Here is a 24,029-nt window from a genome sequence, read left to right on the forward strand (position 1 = left end):
ATATTCAATCCTTTTTAGAATTTCACTAACCCCTTGGTATCACTCAGACCTCAGGGAAATGAGTTCCACAGATTAATAATGCAACACTGGAATGCAATAATTGTAAAACTGTCTAATGCTGAAGCGTGCAAAGGACTGATTTCCTGCCAGGCAGAAACAAAGCTGTTTAAGTAAAACAAGAGCTTTCATGTTAAGCCCTTTCAAAGCTTCAGGTTTAGGGCCAAATTACTTGCTGACTTCAGAGGACTTGTGCCCACTTATGCAATCAGTGAATTCAGAATATAGTCTACTGCATCTAAACCTTTTAAGCATTTGCTTGCGTAGTACTCATCTCAGATAAGACTAGTCCGATTCGGGCCAATTTGTCCGTTTTCCATTGGGACGTTGTTAGAGTGGGAGAGAAGAAATACATCCTCTGTCCTGGGTTTCACCCAGTTTTCTTACTGAGATTTTGGGCGTCTGGGTTAGAACTGACTAGCCACCTAAAAGCCCCTGGGAAGATTGCAAACAAGGTTATAGACAAGGTTAGTGTTTGCTTCCTTTGGAAAGGGCAAGATGGCAGCTTGTGGATCAGCCCTTGCTCAAGAAACCATCTTTTGACATCATCAGTCAAATGTATAACCCTGTCTCGTATCTTCTTCACTATGAGTTAGTAACAAGAGTTCTTCCTGCTGTTTCTCTTTCATAGATATTAATGAGTGTGAGAAAGATCCATGTGGCAATGGAACATGTAGAAATACCATTGGCTCTTTCAACTGCCGCTGTGACAATGGATTCATTCTCTCACACAATAATGACTGCATAGGTAAGGAGGTACTAAAACCATTGCTGAGATCAGTCCAGGTTTTCTAAGATTGTCTGTTATTCTAATTATATAGTCATAAACACCATCTTTTTCCAGTGAATTCGAATCCCAGCTGTATAATCAATACAGTTAGAGGTAAAGAGCAATTTCTTTGCTCTGGAAGCCAGTTTATCAATGTCATACTCTATGCAGTGTAGTTGTAGCTGGGTCAGTCCCAGGATATTAGAGAAACAAAGTGGGTGAGGTAATATCTTTTATTGGATCAATTAAAATACGAGAGACGTTTATCCAATAAAAGATATTGCCTCACCCACCGTGTCTCTCTAATCTCTTGCTATGTAATTTACTCACCTCTTCTGGCAGCCACTTGAACATATGTCTTCCGAATATACAGTCTGTTCTAAGTATCTGTCTTTTGTGGGGGGGAGGGAATCCCATAAAACAATCAATTGGCTGCAGTTTTTCCCAACAGTTTTTGAGAAAAGCAAGACTATTTATGATACAGAAGAAACTGTTTTGACTGTCTTCCGAAAGTGACAAAAAGGGACAGAAATACTGTGGACTTAAAATCTCTGCAATTAACAGGATTCTAGTGTGTGAAAGGCTGTCTTAGTCTATGGCCCTACTGAAGGCAAATGGGGCTCCAGGTGGGAGGAAGAACCCATGTGTGCATATCCCTTAGAAGGATCAGGGCCCACATATGGGGATAGTGCTTTACATATAGAGATAGATAAATAATTATGCCACCCTAAATGTATCAATATTGTGCTATGAGGATGAAAATCAGTTTAATAAACAGAATTCCTTCTTACGTGTATTTAATCTTTGTGGATATTCGCCACGCATTTCTCATGTTAGTTTTTTGGTTTAGATGTGGACGAATGTGCAAGTGGAAATGGAATGCTCTGCAGGAATGGCCGCTGCATAAACACAGTTGGGTCTTTCCAATGTCTGTGCAACGATGGCTATGAGGTGTCCCCCGAGGGCAGGACCTGTGTGGGTGAGTTTTTAATCTAGCATTGGTTTACTATGGCAAGAGGACCGTAAACCCTCAGCACATGGTCCCAGGTAAAATGGTGAGAAAGAGGCAGGTTAGAGAAGAACTTCCCCTGTTATCACTATGCCCTTGTAGAAAAGCGTAGATACTCTGGGAGCATGCTGCACTGGAATATTGTATTTCTTGAAATACTCACTAAGTTATTGTACACACAGCCAGGAAGGAATTTTGCTCTAGGACTGGCTAAAACTACCTTTATTTCCTCTCTGGATTGTGTGTGTGTGTTTGTTTGTTTTTGTCAAATACCTTGCAGGCCACTGCGTGTAAAACAAAAATCTTTTTTAAAAAAACATCTTGCATATATTTGAGGAAAACAAACAGGTCCCGTGACTTTCCCAGATCTTCCTCTTTCATGGGAGTCAGATTTTACTTCATTCTTCTATAATAGTTATTCTTCCTCATAGGAATGTACATAGCTCTGCAGATTACAATGGCACTTTACAAATGTATAGTATGACACCTTTCCTGGCCAGCATGCACTCTTGGACAAGGCCTGGTCTGGCAGAGCCTTTCTCCCACCCCTATGGTTGCTCCTTTGTATAATTTCAGTGGCACTGTGCACAGAACTAAGTATACATGCAGTTGTATTTTCAGAATCAGGTCAAAGCAAGACAACAGGACACAGAACAAATGAGGAAAGGCAGGTGGTGGGGAATTAGTGGTGAAGAGAAGAAGGTAGACAGGTCTCCTGGAGGAAGCCACCCTCACCTTCTTTAAAACTGGATGCTTGGAGGACAGGGTTGGGGAGACTGCCTTAAGGCACAGGGAGCAGCGTAACAAAAGGCTTTGGGTGCTTAATAAAAGTGTTCAGCATTTGGGGGCACTTCACACTTCTTGGGTGCCTACTCCCTGCCAGCTACGTTTAATCTGCTTACATCCTTGTCCATGCCTGTCATGGGGATGAATTGATATTGATTCCTGGGCTGAGGAATCTTTAATCTTTCTTGATTTATAAGATAATTTATAAACACATTAATCTCCTTGTAAAAAGGGACTGCCTTCCTGCCCTCAGAAAGCCCTGCAAGTGATAGATGCTCCCATCCTTTTTGCCGGGAGTTTTGCGCTCAACTTGATGTAAGCAGAATTAGAGCTGCCTCAATAACTGTTCTGAATATTGCACCTTCATTTCTTTGCTTGCAGATATCAATGAGTGTGCAGTGGTGCCTGGTAGATGCTCACCTGGCACATGCCAGAACCTGGATGGGACGTATAGATGCATCTGTCCTCCTGGATACATTCTGCAAAATGACAGGTGTGAAGGTACGTAAAGGTCATTCTTATTTCATAATGCAGCCTGCTCAAAAGCAGCTCTCAGTCCTAATAATATGTATAGTCATGCCTCTCTTTATGCCTTGATGTGTCATTTTTGACCTCTGTCAAGAGTCTGAACCTAATCATAAAATAGAATCATTCCAACAAAATTAAGTATCCTGTAAACGTTATGTACATGTGTACAGTATAATATGTTTGATAAAGTATAAATGGTATTGATTTTTAAAAAAAGATAATTACATTAATTCTTCCAGGCTATCCAGCCACAGAGACTTTTACTCATTTGGGGGGCAACCCATTAGTCTATCTAGGTACCTATTGCTGTGGTATCTAAATACCCAGTATTACTTTTCTCTTAGTAATGTGCAATGCTCCATAACCTGTACTGTCATCACTCAGTACTTACTCGAGCAAAAATCCCTTTCAGTTTTGCCTGAGTAAAGATTGCAGAACATGACCCCCAGAAAGACATTTTTAAAGTCCTGTACGTCCCAGAGATGTCTCATTATTGTGGGCATGCCCACTGAAATCGTCTTTGGAAATTAGTCCCTGATTGCGCACCTGGATTTATTATTAATAGAGCACTAACGTTTATTTTCATTAGGTCACAGGGATTTGCTCTCAGCTGAAACTATGCAGTGTAATACCTGCTAGGTCTCAGTTACTATGCTGGTATTGTGAATTCCATTTTGTGTTTTAAAGCTGCCAATACAGCAGTTTTGATTGCTGAAGTATTGTCATACTTTTCTTGCAGATATTGACGAGTGTGTAGAAGACCCAGAAATCTGTGCCTTGGGTACATGCAGCAATACTCCAGGCAGCTTCACATGCTTATGTCCTGAAGGGTTTGTACTGTCTTCCACAGGAAGAAGATGCCAAGGCAAGTTATTTTATACATTTTGCTCTCTCTATATATATTTTCTTTGGGTTTACTAAACACTTTACTAGATGCCTGTTTCTAATATAACAAAGAGGCTGTGGAATCTAATAGTGGTTTTTCACAAAGAAAGCTTAATGCTTATGTACTCTGTCCCAGATTCTCTCTCACACTGTCTGCTCAGCACAAGAGAGGGGAGCAATTAGCATGAAAAGCTACGGTTAAGGCACAGAGTTAAGCAACGAAACCCTATCCCCTTGAAACCTTTCCTCACTTACCTGGAGAAAAAGTTTAGAAATCTTAAAAGAGGAGAGAAAAGATGAAAATAAAGACGGAGGCAGCTACTCTGAACTTTGAACAAAGTGTATGGAATGGGAGCTGGGGATGAATATACAGAAGAGCTTACGTTAGAGTAATACTACTATAGAAGATGAAAAGGACAGAGCGGATGTGAAAAAGAATGAGCAGAGGTTAAGTAGCATCAAATGCATGCTATTCCTCATCAGGAAGTTGTGGTAAAGAAAAAAGCCTAGAAGAGCCTTTGAAAGCAGTGTTGTAAGAAGAGTAAACGCTCTCTGCTTTAAAAGGGTTTTGATGCCTTTGTTCTACCAGCAGGGCCAGATTAATGGAGGGGCTTGAGGGGCCTCAGGCTAAGGAGGGCCCCACAAAAATAAATCCATAATTAGATACAATTCAGTGGTCACCAGCCCGTTGATCATGATTGACTGGTCAATCCTGGAGCCTCTGCCAGTCGATCACGATCTCCGGGCCACTAAAAGTCCAGCAGCGCAACAGAGCTTAGGCTGCATGCATGCTGTGGCCCCACACTGATCCTGGAAGCAGCCGGCTGCTGGCACGTCTCTGTTGTCCCAGGGAAGGAGGTGGGTCCACCTGCTGCCCCTGCCCCCAACACCGTCCCTGCCGCTCCCATTGACGGGTTTCTGGCCACTTCCAGGAGCAGCGTGGGGCTACGGCATGCAGGCAGGCAGCCTGCCTGAGCCTTGCTGCACCAGCAGCTGGAGGCCGCCCGTGGGAAGTGCCTCCTGGCTGGAGCCTGCACTTTGCACCCCTCCTGCACCCCAACCTCCTGCCCCAGGTCAGAATCCCCTCCTGCACCAAACTCCCTTCCAGAGCCCACACCTCTCACCCTTTCCTTCTCCTCAATATCTGCCCAGCCCGGAGCCCCCTCTTGCACCCAAATCCCTCCCCGAAAAAAACTAATATAACAGCTGTTTAAGGTAAGAAGTAGGCTATTTTGAATTAACTTAACTATATTCTACGTGTTTTAAGACTGAAATGTAACCACGGAATGGCTTGATGTTAATTAAAAGGCAAGTGTAGTATAGCGTTAATAGCCTCGATGCCATCATTGTGATTATTCTGTTTTAAATTAGGAAAAAGACTTGTCTACAGGGGCCCCACAAAGTCTAATAGCCCCAGACCCACAGTATAGTTAATCCGGCCCCGTCTACCAGAATCACATGCAGTGTTTTGAGCATGGAACTAACTAAGAAAAGAGATCAAAAACTGAACAGCTTGGAATGGAAAGATGTATGCCTGTTACTGCCTACACAGAAGTGCAGCAAACTAAGGAGAAGGATATCTCAAAGACTTTTTGAAAAAGCTCAAGTAGATCTAAACTTCCCAACTCACAAACAAATTTCCAATTTCACAAATGCAATGTACAGTAGGCCCAGCAAAATACCAATGACAAGACCTTCCAGGATCTCTGTAGTTATGTTTGTCCCAAACACAGGGATGCCTGTTGAAACCCTAGTGAGTTCTTCATCTCATGGTAGCTAAATGAGATTGTGGTTTTGGTGTGATGAATCCAACCTGCAGTAAACATTTGGTTTGGCACTGTGAAAATAGTGGTGAAAATAGCAGTGCTGTCTAAGCTGCACTTACATAGTTGTTTAAAGTCCATGTGCTATCAATCTCTTCTGAAAAATCACCCACAAAGCCAAGAAAATAGCTATAGAAATAATACAACCTCATCTTATCTTCTCTGAAAGAGGACAAGTGTTTCATGTGGATTGTCGCAGGAAAATTAATTTATATCTGTACATTGATGTTAAAGCAATGTGTTTTTTCTGAAGAAGGTTGGTTTTTTGAGTGTACTGAGCCAAACAAGCTTCTGTTTAAAACTTCACATTATCTAAAGCTTTTCTGAAGTCTGGACAGTGCCCAGCACTGATCTTGCGGCCAGAAAACTGGATGAGCAGCTGCTTCTGCAACTGACCCTTATGCTGTCTGAGTGCCAACCTGAGGAGTTGCCAGCTGTCTGCATGCTGGAGGCATGTGGTCTGTCATCTCACTTTTGTTCCAGTGTTTAGGTTACCAAGACAATGTGGTACCACAGAACCAATGGGCCTTTATCTGTAATTTGGTAAAGCACTTAGAGGCAAGAAGGTGCTATTGAAAATTGCCACTCCATTGTTTTTTATATACAGCATTATCATCAAGAGTTAACTCACGCTTTTTAGTTTCCATGTGGTTTATTAGCTAAAGATCATTGCTCTAATAATAGAATGTAAATAAGTTAAGCTAATATTCAGAGGGTGCAGGAAAGGTAAGTGAGGTTGGGAAAGCAGTCGGGAGCTCCCCCTCTTCTCCCTGGCTAGAATAAACAACTCTCTCTCATGGATCTTCTCTTCCTTGGCTGGTATAGAGAGGGCTCTCTCTTCTGTTTCAATACACTATAATCACTGGCCACAACAATGCTTTTTAATATCAGCCATATGGAAGCACTTTTATAATTAGCTTAAGTGTTGATTTTCACATACCAATTGCACCAAGTCCTAATGCCTTTAATGCAGAACTGTATTATGATGTGCTTTTGCTTGTGCAGATCTGAGAGTGAGTTATTGCTTTACCAAATTTGAAGAAGGCAAATGCACAGTTCCCAAATCCAGGAACCATTCCAAGCAAGAATGTTGCTGCGCCTTGCAAGGAGAAGGATGGGGTGACCCATGTGAGCTCTGTCCACAGGAAGGAGATGGTACGTTATCAGATATAATGCAACCATTGTATTATAGGCACTCAGAACTGAAAGAAGACAGACAGTAACTTTGAAAGTCTTAGAAGTGGGAATTAGAAAACAATGATCTTCCTCAAGGAATGGTAGATTATTTTGTTTGACCATATCACTTAATATTTCTTTTAATAAAGTAAAGGCCTTTATGCTATAGAAAGGCACACAACATACCTGTTTCTCAAAAAAATATTTATAGCATTTCTGTGCTATTTTATGGAAAGTAAGTCAGATAAGTCTCAAGTACTCTGCTCTGGAGTTTTCTAATGCTATACATCTTTTATTTTTAAATTTTGGTAAAATAATATTAAGTCCTTACTAGGCTGTAAGTTTAAAAATCTATGGGACACAAGTGAATTTCATCTAAACAAAATGAAATCTAGAAAGAGCCACGATAAGCTTGAAATCTAGTCAGTTTTTTAAAAAACTGTAGCGCTGAAAGTAGATACAGCTATTACACTTGCCTTTCTGAATCTCCTTGCCTGTCTTTGTGGTTTTACAACCACATTTTCTTATTGCTAAAAAAATTTTCTCCATCCTGTAGCTATGAAAGACTCAAATAACAGGGGGAACAGTGAAACTGATTATTCACTGTAGCCCTGATTTAGGATAGCCCTGAATAACATGCTGCACTCAGTTAAAGTGTTGGTGTACAGTTTTTACTCAATAGACACTTTGGGAATTCACAGGTCAGTGCTGTTACAGTACAGTTATGTTACAGGTATATTAATTCAGAATGACAGATCGTGATTAACGGTATTACTATTTTCAGTGATGTGTTAATGCAGTTCAGCTCATGAACAAATCGTGGAGATGTTGAGCAGACCATACTCTCAGAAGCCAAGAAACAAAACATCAGGTTTCCCTGTTGTGCTGTTTCTTGAAGGCTTCTTCCCTAAGGTTAGGTGATTAAATTGGCCTATCTGTGTACAAGCCAAAAGAGTAGAGTGAATTATAAAAGCGTGGTGAGCTTCAGATCCTTTTCCTGAAGTGCCCGCACATATGTTTGTCCCAGTCTAAATCGTTCTCAGATGACAAGATCAAGGCTCAAGAAATTGCTTACAAATTTCTGAGCTTAGAAAACATCCTTAGCATGGAGGATGCAGAAGTTTTTAAACATTGTATTGAATTCCCTGATGCATTCCGTCTCCTCCATGTGAAATGTGCCCTTGAGCAAGCAGTCACCCTAAGGGTTATGCATCACTTATATCCCAGTTTAAGACCTACTTTAAAGGCGGGTGTGATGCATAGCCTTTTGCTGACCCCCTGCATGGGGCTGAATTTCACTGTCTGTGAGGAACAGCTGGTCTGGCACTTGGTTGATTTTTAATGCTATTGTACACCGTTCTGTTTTGTTTCATTTCATTTTATACAATCTCAGCAAAATGTAGCTAATATTTTAAAATTAAGCTATAAGACAAAACATCTGCAACTGTCTCTAAAACTATGAGTCTGCTGTATTGTAAGCTTACTCCTAGTGTACTGAAGTACTTCAAAGTAGGATGTTACTGTATCTTGCAAAAGAATCTGTTGTATTCTGAATGTAGAGTAGATAAAAAATATCTCAAGGGGGGCCTGAACTAATCTCAAATCCAGGACTCCACTTTCCTGCATAAATTTTATGGGTGCGTGAGGGGAGGGGTGGTTTTGGATTCAACCCCAAAGCTTGTGGGGGTTTTTGTCCTGGATCTGACTCAAAATCAGAAGGGTTCTATTTTTTGAATCTGACTTGATGGAAATCTTGGGGGCATATCTATTCTCATTACCTTTTGGTTCAGTGTAGTGGAAATTTATGATGATTTAATTTATTTCTCAAGTGTCCAGAGTGTGCTAAGTGACTCTCATAAACAAGGGGAAACCTGCTTTCCATACCAAAGAGTGGACAGCTACCTGATCTTGCAAAACTTGTGCCATTAGATATCTTGCAAAAAGAGCTCAAGTGTTTTGTTGACATCAAACTAATTTTATTATAAATCTAAGCTGACCTGAGACAACAGCACCTCAGCCTATCTGTAGTAAAATCAGTATTTTATGTATAAAAGGCAGCTATTAACCTGTGGCTCTACAGCAGTGTTTCCCAAACTTGGGACACCGCTTGTTTAGGGAAAGCCCCTGGCGGGCCAGGCCAGTTTGTTTACCTGCTCCATCTGCAGGTCTGGCCGATCATGGCTCCCACTGGCCGCGGTTCACTGCTCCAGGCCAATGGGAGCTGCTGGAAGTGGCAGCCAGTACGTCCCTCATCCTGTGCTGCTTCCAGCAGCTCCCATTGGCCTGGAGCAGCGAACCGTGGCCAGTGGGAGCCGCGATCGGCCGGACCTGCAGACGCGGCAGGTATACAAACCGGCCTGGCCCACCAGGGGCTTTCCCTGCACAAGTGGCGTTTGGGAAACACTGCTCTACAGGATTCAACAAATTGGTTTGCAATCAGATCAGGTTGTATTTTCTTCAGAAATTTTAGTTACAAGAAAAAAGAACACAGTTATTGACATTTTACCGTTTTTCATAGAAATCTTTTACTTAATGTCTTCCATAAGAATAAAATTAAAAATTCTCAGTTTGTAAGATTATATATGTACCTGATAAAAATGAAGTAACATACATTATATGTAAAGGAGTGTAGGTATATATACTTTATGTACCACATTTGAGAGAGAGGGTGTGTGTGCATGCACACACACACACGCACGCCCTTTTGAATATAATATATAAATGAAAGCTGCCAGTCTAGAATGGTAAGAATTCATCCCACCATACGTTAAGCTGATAATACATTTATCTGTAATTAATTGTTGTGACATGATTTAACATACATATTTCACTTACAGAGGCATTTCGTCAAATTTGCCCATTTGGAATTGGCATCCTTATTGGACCAGGGGATATACGGGTTGGTAAGTAAGTGATTGGTGCTCTGAATGTTACTGCAGGCTCACAACTCTAGTAGGCTACTTCCTGTCCATCAGCCACCCTCCCTTCCAAAGCCATGGATTTGTTTTGTACAGAACTTTACACGGAATTATTTATACAAATGTAAAATTCAAACGTGAACTTCTCTCCCACTCCATTAATTAACCTTGAGGAGACAGTTCTCAGTCTTAAATTATAATGACCAGACATACCAGGAGGAATCTGAAGAACCTAGAGAAGGAATTCAAGCTGCATATATCCCCTTCTTACAGGCATTTATACCCAGCTCAGCTGTGAGAAATGGTTTTAATCTCTTAGTATTGAAAACCACAGAGTCCCAGTTCCCTTGTATACATTCTTGGGTCTAACTCCCTCCATAGACAAACAGCACTCTGGCTCAGAGCTTGTGGGTAACATTTGATATCAGGAGAGTGAGATGGTTACTATGTCATGATGCTTCCTCTCACCGGGATCCCTCCTAAGAAGGTTCTTTATCCAACCTTTAAGATCATTGCAACTTATGTGCCACCCTTGGAAAATTTGGCGTGAAAGATCCTGTTGTCCCTCATGTGAGCTAATCTCCTTTCAAATATTTTCATTGCGAGTTGTGGAATATTGAGTCCTAAATTCATGTTTATCATGCAAGATTAGTCTCAGAAATGGCATTTAATTAATTTCACTAACTATAGCCCTTTCATTTTTGTTTCTGGGCTAAGATGTGGATGAGTGTCTTGACCCAGATAATTGCAGATTTGGGCAGTGTATCAACACGGATGGGTCCTTCCGCTGCGAATGTCCTTTTGGTTATATCCTTCAGGGAGCTCAATGTGTAGGTAAGTATAAGTGTTGTATTCCATTTTAACTCCTAATTCCCCAAGTATAACAATAAAGAGTAGTAGTGATAGATGAGACTCCAGTTTAGGACCCTTCCGAATTCCTTATTTTTAAACTCTGATGCTCATGAATAATGCAGAATCCTTGCATGTGATCAGAGTCAGACGCTTGCAACTTCAGCCTCCTGTAACATGCATTCATGTCTTATTTTAACTGCTTGCAGATACTGATGAATGCTCTGTTGGAAATCCATGTGGAAATGGAACTTGTAAGAATGTTGTAGGTGGTTTTGAATGTACCTGTGATGAGGGATTTGAGCCAGGACCAATGATGACGTGTGAAGGTAAGACTCTCAAATGCATGGGTCTTTCAGTTTCAGTTTTATGGTAAACCATCAGTAACTTCAGAAACAATTGATAAATTTTGAGGTGCCAAAGCAGGCAAACTAGAGATACTCTTGTGCAATGTCTCCAACTAACTATGGAAGACCTTAGCCTCATTCCCACTCCAAATACAGGCATATATATCGCTCCCGCTTACCAATCCAAATGTGAATCCTTTTACCATGTTACCCTGTTTCTAACTGGAAAGGTAAGTGAGCAGCTTTTTCACTTTCTGAGCCTATGCGTGCTAATGAATTGCCCAGATGGGGGTAACATAAGCAAGTTCCGTTCAGGACCCTCTCCAGAAATGTTACTGATTGTATTCACTATGCATGCAACTTCGATGTAAGAGTTCAGACCTTCTGCCATAACCTAATTCTCTCCAGCAGTGCACCACAGGGTAATTCTACCACTGGACTGGCTTGCACTACTGTTATAAGCGCATAGGGCCTCGTCCAACTCCCACAGAAGTCAGTGGAAAGTTTCCCATTGACTTCAGCGGGAGGTAGATCAAGTGCATAAACACCAGAATGTAGTTTTCTTCAGTTTACGTGGCACATGAATAAATATGTTTCAGGCAATGTTGTCCCCAATAAGGATAATATTTTGTAAAATGCAGGGTACGGAAGAGTCTGTTGTCTTGTTGGTAGCTAAAATAAAATGCCTAGAATCAACAACACGTGTAAGAGTAAACAAGATCTGAAGGCAGATGTTGATTTAACACTGATAGTATTTTAGCAGTACAAAGCTGAAAACTACTCCCATTGCCAGATGGATGCTGCAAGCAGTGATTTCTGCTGCCTACTCACATAAGGAAACCTAGGCAAGCAGGGATGTCTGTGGCCCTGCTCTTATGCAGAAGTGTACAGTCAATCAGTAGAATCACAGATCTTGCAGTAAAAATTAACCTTGAACAATTTGGCATCTCTGATTTATAACTAAACTAAACAACATACATTCTCAGCTGGTGTCTTTTGCAAAAGCAAGTTTCACTTTGCATATGGTTGTTTGTCTGAATATAGATGTAAATGAGTGTGCTCAGAATTCTCTACTGTGTGCCTTCCGATGTGTGAACACCTACGGATCATATGAATGCAAGTGTCCAGCTGGCTACATTCTTAGAGAAGACCGGAGAATGTGCAAAGGTAAGTTTTCATAGTTAGAAGATACTGTCATTTCAGACAGGTTGGGGTATAGTTCTCTCAGTGCTAACAGTCCCAGATACAAATCCCCGGGGAGCACTGGAGGGGAAGATTAGAGTGCCCAGATGTCCTGATTTTATAGGGACAGTCCTGATATTTGGGGGTTTATCTTTTATAGACGCCTATTACTCCCAACCCCCTTCCTGATTTTTCACACTTGTTCTCTGGTCACCTCAGAACAGTTTAAAATTTTGAGTGAAATTCTATGCCTGCTCATATTATGCAGAAGTTCAGACTAGTTGATCACGTTGGTCTTAAAATATATGAATCTATGGAAAGGGTAATAGTATCAATGTAAAGGGTTCCCCACCTTAAGTGAAATCAGTTACCCCCAGACCAGTATTTTCGGATTATTAATTTAGCACAGCAGAAAGACGTTGTTTGTGATTTCACTTTCAAAACAGAGAGTTCGTTACTGTGAGTTTCCATGAGAATCTCTCTCTGTAAGTATGCATAATTCTGCAATATGAACTCTTTCAGATCAGGATGAATGTGAAGAAGGAATTCATGATTGTGACTCAAAACAAATGGAGTGTAAAAATCTGATTGGCACTTACATGTGCATATGTGGACCAGGATATCAGCGCAGACAGGATGGTGAGGGCTGTATAGGTAAGTGAAACTGAGGTGTTAAACCTCTGAGTTTTCCCAGTAGAGCTGAGCTGAATTTCAGGTAAGAGCCAGATTCTGGAGAAAAATTGGCAATTTTGGATTTGACTAATTGCGAGGGGAGGGGGAATCACTCATCTAGCTGTATAATTGTGCCCATGATTGCTGGTAAAGGGTCATGCAGAGCCTACTTCTCCACTGCCTTACATCTTTGGTCACATATGGAAGATAAGTGTAAAATGCTACCACTGTCATTAGTGAATGGAGAATTTGAATCCAGAAATATTGCACACTCTCTTTGCACAGAAGTTAATGCCTACACAGGCAGTAGAGCAGGGGTAGGCAACCTATGGCACGGGTGACGAAGGGGCACGCGAGCTGATTTTCAGTGGCACTCACACTGCCCAGGTCCTGACCACCGGTCTGGGGGGGCTCTGCATTTTAATTTAATTTTAAATAAAGTTTCTTCAACATTTTAAAAACCTTATTTACTTTACATACAATAGTTTAGTTATATATTATAGACATATAGAAAGAGACCTTCTAAAAACATTAAAATGTATTACTGGCATGCGAAACCTTAAATTAAAGTGAACAAATGAAGACTCGGCACCCCACTTCTGAAAGGTTGCTGACCCCTGCAGTAGAGAATCAGGTCCACAGGCTGGATATAGTCAAAACTCAGATATACCCAAAATTCAAGCAGGTGAAAACTAGAGAAGAGCAGAGAAAATGACAAATTTTAGTATTTCAAAATATTTGATCCAAAACCATGTCCTGTCTTCTGCTCCGCTCTGCCTGCGAGTTACAGTCCCCAAAATGACTGGTCATTTTATTTAAGACAGTGTTTCCCAAATTGAGGACGCCGCTTGTGTAAGGAAAGCCCTTGGCGGGCCAGGCCGGTTTGTTTACCTGCCGCATCTGCAGGTCCAGCCGATCACGGCTCCCACTGGCCGCAGTTCACTGCTCCAGGCCAATGGGAGCTGCTGGAAGTGGTGCGGGCTGAGGGACATACTGGCCGCCGCTTCCAGCAGCTCCCATTGGCCTGGAACAGTGAACTGCGGCCAGTGGGAGCCGTGATCGGCTGGACCTGCAGATGCGGCAGGTAAACAAACCGGCCTGGCCCGCCAAGGGCTTTCCTTACACAAGCGGCGTCCTCAATTTGGGAAACACTGTCTTAAATAAAATGACCAGTCATTTTGGGGACTGTAACTCGCAGGCAGAGTGGAGCAGAAGACATGGAATCCAGGGGATGCAGCAATGGCTGCCAAATAATTTTTGAATGAATCAATAGCGTGGAATATGATGCAGGGAAATCTTAGAAATAATGTGTGTGGCATGGGTTTACCTGTCATCTATTTAGATTAATCTGTCACTTGAAACACTAAACGTCAGAATGTTTAAGAAATATCATTGTTTATGTCTGTTTGTTCCATTTGATACCTTCCTCAAGTTTAACCAGTTAAAACGCACCACATTAGAATGGCCATACTGAGTCAGACCAAAGGTCTGTCTAGCCCAGTATCCTGTCTTCTAACAGTGGCCAACACCAGATGCTTCAGAGGGAATGAATAGAACAGGCAACCTTGTTGTCCACTTCCAGCTTCTGGCAAACAGAGACTAGGGACACTCAGAGCATGGGGTTGCATCTCTGCCCATCCTGTCTAATAGCCATTGATGAACCTATCCTCCATGAACTCAAAACTTCATGCTGTTTTTTCACTCCTGGACTAATATGTTTATGGATTTTGTTTTTTGTCACATCGTTTTAAAAAAATACAGATGAAAATGAATGTCAAACCAAACCTGGGATCTGTGAAAATGGACGTTGTATCAACACAAGAGGAAGCTACAGATGTGAATGCAATGAAGGATTCACTGCCAGTGACACCCAGAATGAATGCCTTGGTAAGTACCAAGTTAATGCTTTAGCAAAGCCAACTAGCATCTCCTTTGGTACCGGAAGTTTGCAGTATGTTGGGATTATTTCACTGGTTAAGAATATATCACTATTTTTGCATAAATTTGAACTCAGTGGGATTATCTAAGTGTCTGTAGGGTGGAGCCCTCTGTCACTAGGCACCATCCTGGCACTATATTCTTCCTTTGCTAATTGTACACTTGGATCAGTTGGTTAGAGTGCACTGGCTTATTATGAAAGCCTCCTGTTGATTAGTATCAATCTGCAGGGAGTTACTCTGTCCTTTTGTCTGATAGTTCTAGTTTCAGTGAGCCCTTCTTCTCTTCTCTGCGTTCAAACAGAAGTGCATCTTTTCTAGGCACACACTGACTTCACTCCTACCCTCTTACTAAATTTCTTGTCTCCTTTGTTTCCCTCAGACATCATGTTCTCTTTCTTGCTGCTGCCAGACTTTCATTCTCACTTCCACAGTCCCAGGGTTAAGTATGCTTCCCTTTCTTTGATATTTCTGTCTAAATTCCTAATATGTCATGACCCGCCCCCACAGCCATTGCCTCTAGTACTCTACTTGCAACATAATTTGTCTTTCAGACAACAGAGAGGGCTACTGCTTCACTGAAGTGTTACAAAGTCTGTGTCAGATTGGATCAAGCAATAGGAACTCTGTCACAAAGTCTGAATGCTGCTGCGACGGTGGGCGCGGCTGGGGGCCAAACTGTGAGATCTGCCCCTTCCCAGGCACTGTGGCCTTTAAAAAGCTTTGCCCCCATGGCCGAGGATACATGACCAATGGAGCAGGTACTTCTGTCTGTAAAAGTTTAAGGGGAAATCTGCAATCAAAAGACCACATTAGCGACCGTGAAATCAAGAGATAAAGTATAAACTCCATTTGCTGCCCCTTTGAGCACATGGGAATCCTCTATTGTAATACATTGGCATTTGTGTCCAAATTTTCTGCAAGCTTTCCAATGGTGAGAATGCAGAATTTGCTGAGGACCTACATGCATAGGCAAAAAGGTGTTTGAGCAGCAAGCTCAGGTGGTTAGGCACCAACTAAATCCCAAATTTTAGCAGGCTCCCCAGATCATTCGCTGGCAGGATGTATGCAGACATCAGGTAATCAGGCACATGGACATGCAATGGTGCTGAGACAATTTGTACAGTGGGGGTGCTGAGAGCCATTGAACCAAACTGTAAACCCTATACATGATGGAAACCACTTCAAGCCAGGGGGTGCAGCAGCACCCCTAGTTCCAGCACCTATGTGACCGTGGATGTTTGCACACTCAAATTTGAGCTCTTTGCCTGTGCCTAATGGAGGACACTTGAAACCTGGCATTTGTGTTTGGTGTAATTACCTGTTTGGTTTGATTAAAGATAACTGGACAAAAACATACAATGGACTTAATAGGATCTACAGTTAAACACATCACTGAGTACTCCAAATGACCCAGGGAACGTTTCAGCACAATAGTCCCTGATGCTAAGCATTGGTGGTTTTCACCAGCTCTTAGAAGTGTTGTTCCCTCCCCATCCCAAGATCATGGGCTCCTGCTCAGTGTGATGCCCCAGCATGCTCTTGGTTGGTGAGTTGCGTGCACGCACCCCGTGAACAGTGCTGGAGCCCTGGAGAGATAAGTCCCATTTACCCCAATACTGCATCGTTTGGTGAAGTTTTTTTTTCTAGTGTGCTGTACTAACTAAAACACCTTGAGGGAGGAGAAGGTGGAAAACTTCCTTTAAAACATGCAGTATTGGAAAAGTGGGACTTTAGCTTGCTCTGGGTAGTCCCCAGTGATGTTCAATGGTGGTGTGAGCTGTTAGCAGCAAAGTTTATGCTGCAGTGTTACACTCAGCTTCGCAAACCTGCAAGAAACGTAATACTTAAAGGATAACATTTTCAAGAGTGCTTAAGTCACTTTGACTTTTGAGGTAGGTTATTAAATACATAGCGGCCAGATTTGTAAAGGCACATAAAGAAGCAAACAGGTGCCTAGTGGAATTTTCATAAGCACTCATCTGCATCTTTAGGCATCGAAATACCTTTAAAAATCTGGCCCTGTGTGATCTTTGAAAATGGGACTTCAGCTCAGAAGTCACTTATGTGATTTTGAAAATGTTACGCAAATTCACTTGCAAATATGCTGAAATATCTCTGTTAATTTTCTTTGGGCCAGATTTGTAAAAGAAAATGTGAGCTTCATCACTGGCTTAAATGGGAGCTTTAACAAGTCTTTTATTTGAGGTTCTTGATAGGACCTCTTACTCTGTTCATTTGCATTTAAAGCTTGCTCATTACATTTAAATGTTCAATTTGTGCTGCATTGCCTAAATCCATGCATATTTTTCTTTCTAAAGATACAAGCCTCCTAAATGCATGGGGCATTTCATTATTTGGATGTTGCGTTTTTCTTGTCAAAGCACAGGAGTCTCATTGGAATCAGGTACGGTAATTTCCTATTATTTGTCTTCTTTCTGAATTTATATTTATTGCATTGCAGATATTGATGAGTGCAAGGTTATTCACGATGTCTGCCGGAATGGAGAGTGCGTCAATGAGCGAGGATCATATCGCTGCATATGTAAACCTGGCTATACTCCAGATATAACAGGCACCCTTTGCGTAGGTAGGCTTTCCATTATTTTAAACCTGCCAGTACATTACTAAAAAGATGAACTTGAATGGAAATTTCCAGGAATAAGAAATAAGGGTTTTCTTTCATCATAGGAAAACAAAACATCATGTGTTACCAGACTTCGGGGGAATATTTTTGTGCGAAATAATCTCCTGGATATTCTTCATTACCAATCTTGGTTGATATCGCCAAAAAGAGTCTGGTTTTTCTCATTTTAGATCTGAATGAATGTAACCAGTCCCCTAAGCCTTGCAATTTCATCTGCAAGAACACAGAAGGGAGTTACCAGTGTTCGTGTCCAAAAGGGTACATCTTACAAGAGGACGGGAGAAGCTGTAAAGGTAAAAACTGAAAAGGAAAACTTGACTGAAGGAACTCTACATTTCACAGATTTGACTGTATCTGCCCAAAGATACATTTCACAGACAAATAGCTATCCAGATACATGCCAAGGGTCTGACTCTGGTGTAAATCAGGAGTATCTCCACTGAACCCTGCTGTCTAAAACTGGAGTAAATGTGAGAGCAGAGGCGAGCCCAAAGATATTGGAGACAGTTGGAATATTCCAGTAACTATAGCAGTGAATATTTTTTTTAAGACTTTTCTTTCTCAATATTTGCTCCCTGGTATAAATAATTTTTCTTCTCATTTTAAGCATGTTGATTTAAGCCATGCCTTGCGATAATAATTTCACTTTAATTAATGCACGTTATAATAGCTCAGACTGAATTTTTGCAGCAAAAAGATCAACTAGTTCTGCAGTACACTGTCAAGCATCAGCAGTGTTTTAACTAACCATTCCTGCAGCACTGGATGAGAGAGGGAAATGAGAGGAGAATATTCTAACTCCTCCGTTTCTTTCCTTGGCTTCCATCTCCCAGTAACCTTGGCATCATGCTCAACCTTCACCTTTCTTCCACACCTCTCCTGTCCTCAAAGCTGCCTTTTAACCTCTAAATTATTGCCTCTTCCTGTTAAAGGCCTACTACAGGAGTGGGTGGGTGAAGTTCTGTAGCCAGGAATGTGCAGGCAGTCAGACTAGATGATCATGATGGTCCCTTCTGAGACCATATTGCCTAAACATATAACTGCCTTCATTTCTCCTCCCCTTGTCTAAAGCAACTCCCAGCTCCATGGCTTTCTCAGGTCCCAGTGCCCTACAATCAAGCTCTCCACTGTTGCTGCCCACTTTCTCACAAGTCCCAAGAGGAAATACCAATAAACCTCATTTCTTAAACAGCCTCACTGGTGCCCCCATGCAGATCCAGTTCAGGGATATTCTCTATCTCTCCTCCTCTGCACTGCTTCTGCTCATCTAGCAACCTGTCTCCTCTTTGTCTCTTTCTGCATAACCACTGGTTGGAGAGACCTCTCTTCTGCAGGCTTTGTCATCTGGAAGAGTCTCTCTGTAGCTCTATATCTTGTCCAATTTCCATCTCTTTTCAAATTTCACCTTAAAATGATGAAATTTTCTCTATCGCCAGTAATTTCCGTTTTGCTCTCCCTTTGTTGCTGGCTTTATGGCTGCATGCTAACATGTATTCATCCTAGAGAACCAACTTTTTCAATGCTGAGAGGTGGAGCTCCACATGCAAAGAGGAGCTTGTGCAATTACACGTCTGCAAGTGCACATACTGCAACTGCATAGGCAAGTAGGTAGCTGTGTACTTAAATTCCTGTTCGCATTTGCAATATCCCATTTATGAGTATTTGTGGTAAAGGTGCACAATACTGTGGAAGCACCTTTGCATGTGTATTGAAAATTTGGTCCATAATTTCTGGAATTTATACAATACGCTGTCATCTGGCCCACGGTATTTCATTCTGTGAAAGCATTTTTAGGTCAAATCTCCAATCCTGCAATGGCTTGTAGCTCCCTTCACATGTAGTCCTACTATATTCAAAAGAGCTCTGCATGCACATCACAGTCTGCACTAAGGGAACCCACTGCAGCATCATGGGCATCATCATCTATCTGAAAGATGCTACTACAAAACAAGTGTATGCTACAACTGAAGTCAGTTGTCTTCCAAAGGAACTTCAGCAGGCTATAAACTGTATTCTGCTGAAATGGGCTGTAATCCCAAAGGAACTATTTAAACAATAATGACAAAGTAAAATGGCATTTCTTATGCCAATTTTGGAATTGCTGTTGTAACCCACAGGGGCTTTACTCAGCCCTTTGATATTTAAGGGCATTACTTAAATACATCAAAATGTAATGTTACTTGCCTGAAGCTCACTAACTGACAACAGGCAAGGTCCTCTGACTGGTATCACGTTCTGCTCTGCTAGAGCACTGGGCCAGGCCTGTGCAATATACTTTTGCGTTCTACTCTTCTACAACATATTTATATGTTGAACCGCTAGCTAGCAGCCACTTCTCTCGGTGTCTACATTGAATGTCAGCACCTTGGTAGGGACTGAAAATGAAAGGAATGTTGATTTACTCTTTCAGATCTTGATGAATGTGCAACGAAACAGCATAACTGCCAGTTCCTGTGTGTCAACACCATAGGGGGCTTCACTTGTAAATGTCCTCCTGGTTTCACTCAGCATCATACAGCATGTATTGGTAAGTGACATTGGACGTTGCTCTTCATTAAGGGGAAACCCCCATTTGAGGATTCTTATTGCATCTCATTCCTGATGGTGTTGTAACAGGATGAGGAATTCATCTTTCAGAAGAAATGAGGTGCAGAAATGGAGGCTATTTATGCTGAATACTGGACCAGATTCTGCTCCCACTTACGCAGGGCAACCACAAAGGATGGAATTCGGCCTAATAAGTTTGTTGTGCAAACAGATTTCCTCTGCTGTGTCAGCTAGTACCAGTTATTTACTGTAGAAGAAACCAATATGTTTGTACAAAGAGCCACGGTTTTTTTAAACAGCCTCTATATTTTGCACCCACAGTTGGTTGCTGGTGTAAATGAGAGAGTGTCAGTGTCTATATGAATGCACCAGCAAATCAGGTAGTTAGAATCCTAGGAACAGAGAAGGACTGCACTGGATGAAAGAGTAGGGGCAGAGGTGGAAAAAGGGCCCTTCCTCCCTCCCCGTGTCCCTTGTTTCCTGCACACAAGTCTTTGAGTTCCCTAAGTGCAAGAACTGTAGACTGATTGCACTGTGCATGTTTCTGACCCTTTCTTCACTAGTTAGAAGCAGTTTCAGTGTTGTGCCTGTAGTTGGGTCCAATGTTAACATATCTTTAATAAGTTAGCCCTAAATGTTTGCATTTGAACAACTTGGCCTATGATACATCCATATTAGATCAGTTTAAATGTAAAGTAGAATCTCTCCTTTTCAGTTCTGTAATCTGGATCTTGATTCTAGTATTCTGTGCTCCTGTGGCATCAGTGTCTGTGCTGTGTATGCAAGGAGCAGAATCATAGAATATCAGGGTTGGAAGGGACCTCAAGAGGTCATCTAGTCCCACCCACTGCTCAAAGCAGGACCATTCCCCAGACAGATTTTTTGCCCCAGATCCCTAAATGGCCCCCTCAAGGATTGAACTCACAACCCTGGGTTTAACAGGCTAATGCTCAAACCACTGAGCTATCCTCCACCTCCTCCCCTCAGTCAAGATCCAGCATAAAGGTATGAGAGCAGTTCCCTTCAAACTGTATCTCCTGATAGTGTTGTCAAGTGGAAAAGTAGGGATTTCTCTCTCCCCTTTCTTTGATGCAAGGTACAGGATGGAAAGGAGCGCGGTGTCAGTCATGTCAATATCTTGTGTCAGTTATGTTTCTCTTCTGCTTTTCATGCACTCTTATACTATTAACATCCTTGAATGATCGTCTTTGAGATGAGTAATTACTTTCCAGAACAGCACTAACACTTTCATCTATTTTACTTTTAGATAATAATGAATGTGCCTCTGAAATCAATCTGTGTGGAGCAAGAGGTATTTGCCAGAACACACCAGGAAGCTTCACGTGTGAATGCCAACGTGGCTTTTCCCTTGATCAGACTGGAGTCAGCTGTGAAGGTAGGCACACTAAATAGTACAGACTACTTGAGCCCGCTGGTCTTCTATTGTCCCAACATGAGCCTGGGGCATCCGGCATTATAAACTCAAAGACAACAGCACATAGACTTGTGCTGCCTCACTGGGGATTTGGGGAATAAGACGGTTCCTCTTGGATTTCCCTTCACTTCTCCCCACAGGCATGAGGAGATGGAGATCTTCCCTCTGTGCTGAGCCAAGCGCCTTTATTCCAAACTGAACATTGTGTGGTGACTTCCTGTTGAATTTTGCCCCAGAATTTGTGAAACCCTTCCCTTGCTATGGGAGTTGTTGCTATTTGTAGATCAGCTTTGATATACATTAAAAACAATAAGATCTCCAAGGGGCAAAACACAGACAATGAGGTTAGAATCCTGGATGCCTTGATTTTCTGATGGCTCTGTCTGAGTGTGGAAGGGAATTCTACTGTGTGGATCCTATTCAGCCCTAGTGAAAGCAAACACAACTCCACTGAAGTCAGTAGATGTGCCAGTAATGAATTTGGCCTCGTATACATGCCCCATAGAAGAAGGGAACAGTAATCATGCATCTGATGTAAGTACGCAAGGAAATACTCACACACATTGCTCTCAGCTATGCAGTTTCACTTCCATTGAAGTTAGTAGGAGCTGTACTTGAAGTACTGTATTTGAAGTCATTTGCATCCAGGAGCCAATTCAAAGCTGGAGTAAGCAAGTGCATGCAACACCATTAACTTAAACCAGCTCTGAATTTGGCTCTCCCTGTCTAGTTTAGAAGAAAGATTACAGTATGAAGCACAAAGGAGCACTGTGCACAGTCAATTTCAGCGTGTAATGCACTTCATGCATGTGTGAAGTAGAAGAGTGATTGATGCCTGAGTAATGAAGGTTAATAGAATTTGTAAAGAAAGAAGAATCAGAAAGATAGAACCTAAAATGTTGATTAAAAACCAATCCTTTTTTATGACAAACTTTATTTCATCTTACAATGCATGTTTAAAATGCACATTATATTCTTCTTTAAATGGCCTTCATTTAGATCTTTTTGTCTGCCAGTGCTTCCATTCAGTCATAAACGCTCCATTCTTAAGGAATGCAACAACACGTAATGTGTACTGCTTAAATTCTGAGCAAAATATTTTACAGGCCACTGTTTCTAGGATACACTGCTTTCAGTTTTAAAAAAGGTGATCACATTTTGTGTCATAAAATAATTCCCAAATGACGAGAGAACTAACACGAGAAGCCACTGAAGTTAGCTTACTCCTCCTCTGGTATTCCTCTCTCTTACAGTTTTATATTGCCGCTCATATTTGCTCACCTTTCACAAATTCTCCTCACTGATCACATGACATTGATTTTGGAGGCTGGGAGGATTAAAAAGGAAAGAAAAAAACCTTGTTTAGAAACCACGGAAAATACGGTATTACTTAATATCTCTGTTGAGAAGAGAGAATTCCTGAAACTTGGACTGTGTCTCACCCTTTTAGATGTTGATGAATGTGATGGAAACCACCGGTGCCAGCATGGTTGCCAGAATATAATTGGAGGGTACAGGTGTAGCTGCCCACACGGATATCTCCAGCATTACCAGTGGAACCAATGTGTTGGCAAGTCACTTTTCTTTGTGAACAAAATAAAATACACCATAATTGTGTTAGCAACAAGATTTGGGGAGAGGAGGGGAGGAGTGTTTCTGTATTTTGTTTAGCCACATGTTCCATAAAACTCTGTCCCGCAGAAGGCAAACCTGATACGATACTGTGTCCCTCTTGTGACATTCTGAGCATTCTCAACTCCCATTGAAGTCCAATGAGCAAAGCCCTGCTTGAGCAAAGCACTTAATCAGAGCTAAGTGTGTGCTAGTGAGTAGTCACATTGACTTCAAGGGAACTATACTCATATGCTTAAGTACTTTGACTCAGACATGGCCCAAATGCAGAAAACCTTACTCAGCTGTCTCTATCTTTCCTCAGACAGGACTCTAATTGAGAGTTGACAATACACAGCAGCTGGCACAATCCAAATACAGGGTTTGATTCTAATAGACCTGTAAGATTAAACATCTAGCACAACACTTTGCAAGCATCTAATATTCTAGGACAATCCTGCTGCATCTGCACCTCCATCTTTTAGCTACAGTCCCACAAGTGGGCTGTTGTGTATGAGAACTAGCTTTAAAATCTGCTGAGATCACATGGGTGAATGATAGGTTCTCGTAAGGCTTTGTGGAGGTTTGCCCACATTACAAATCTAAAACATGATTTGTCAAAATTCAGCCAGATTTGACTGTATCTGCCCAAAGATACTTCCACAGAGCTTAGGGGTAAAGTTTACAAGGAGAACCTCCCCAACACTGTTTCTGCTATTGGTTCTTCAGTGGGTTAGGAAATAAATTCACCTGCAGATTAAAATGAAACATTTGATCCCCATCTAAAATTTGGTTACGTCCCAAGTTGCTGTGGCCCACATCAGTGGGGTTACTCCTAAAGAATGTTACTT

The 24,029-nt window shown here is 41.7% G+C and overlaps 1 protein-coding gene across 3 annotated transcripts in view; it reads left to right on the top strand.

Moving 5' to 3' along the window:
* FBN1 (fibrillin 1) overlaps nucleotides 1-24,029 on the top strand; it is a 225,790-nt gene that overhangs the window by 190,768 nt on the left and 10,993 nt on the right. For all 3 annotated transcript variants that reach the window (XM_030578050.1, XM_030578049.1, XM_030578046.1), the window contains exons 47-63: nucleotides 689-805; nucleotides 1,677-1,805; nucleotides 3,003-3,122; nucleotides 3,889-4,014; nucleotides 6,863-7,012; nucleotides 9,871-9,936; nucleotides 10,669-10,785; nucleotides 11,010-11,129; nucleotides 12,192-12,314; nucleotides 12,852-12,983; nucleotides 14,763-14,888; nucleotides 15,493-15,699; nucleotides 17,403-17,528; nucleotides 17,756-17,878; nucleotides 19,996-20,112; nucleotides 21,400-21,528; nucleotides 23,018-23,137. In XM_030578050.1, the coding sequence (XP_030433910.1) occupies nucleotides 689-805; nucleotides 1,677-1,805; nucleotides 3,003-3,122; nucleotides 3,889-4,014; nucleotides 6,863-7,012; nucleotides 9,871-9,936; nucleotides 10,669-10,785; nucleotides 11,010-11,129; nucleotides 12,192-12,314; nucleotides 12,852-12,983; nucleotides 14,763-14,888; nucleotides 15,493-15,699; nucleotides 17,403-17,528; nucleotides 17,756-17,878; nucleotides 19,996-20,112; nucleotides 21,400-21,528; nucleotides 23,018-23,137 (2,148 nt within the window). The remainder of the gene's footprint in view (nucleotides 1-688; nucleotides 806-1,676; nucleotides 1,806-3,002; nucleotides 3,123-3,888; nucleotides 4,015-6,862; nucleotides 7,013-9,870; nucleotides 9,937-10,668; nucleotides 10,786-11,009; nucleotides 11,130-12,191; nucleotides 12,315-12,851; nucleotides 12,984-14,762; nucleotides 14,889-15,492; nucleotides 15,700-17,402; nucleotides 17,529-17,755; nucleotides 17,879-19,995; nucleotides 20,113-21,399; nucleotides 21,529-23,017; nucleotides 23,138-24,029) is intronic.

The sequence above is a fragment of the Gopherus evgoodei genome, chromosome 10 (assembly GCF_007399415.2).
Source record: "Gopherus evgoodei ecotype Sinaloan lineage chromosome 10, rGopEvg1_v1.p, whole genome shotgun sequence".
Classification (NCBI taxonomy): domain Eukaryota; kingdom Metazoa; phylum Chordata; order Testudines; family Testudinidae; genus Gopherus; species Gopherus evgoodei.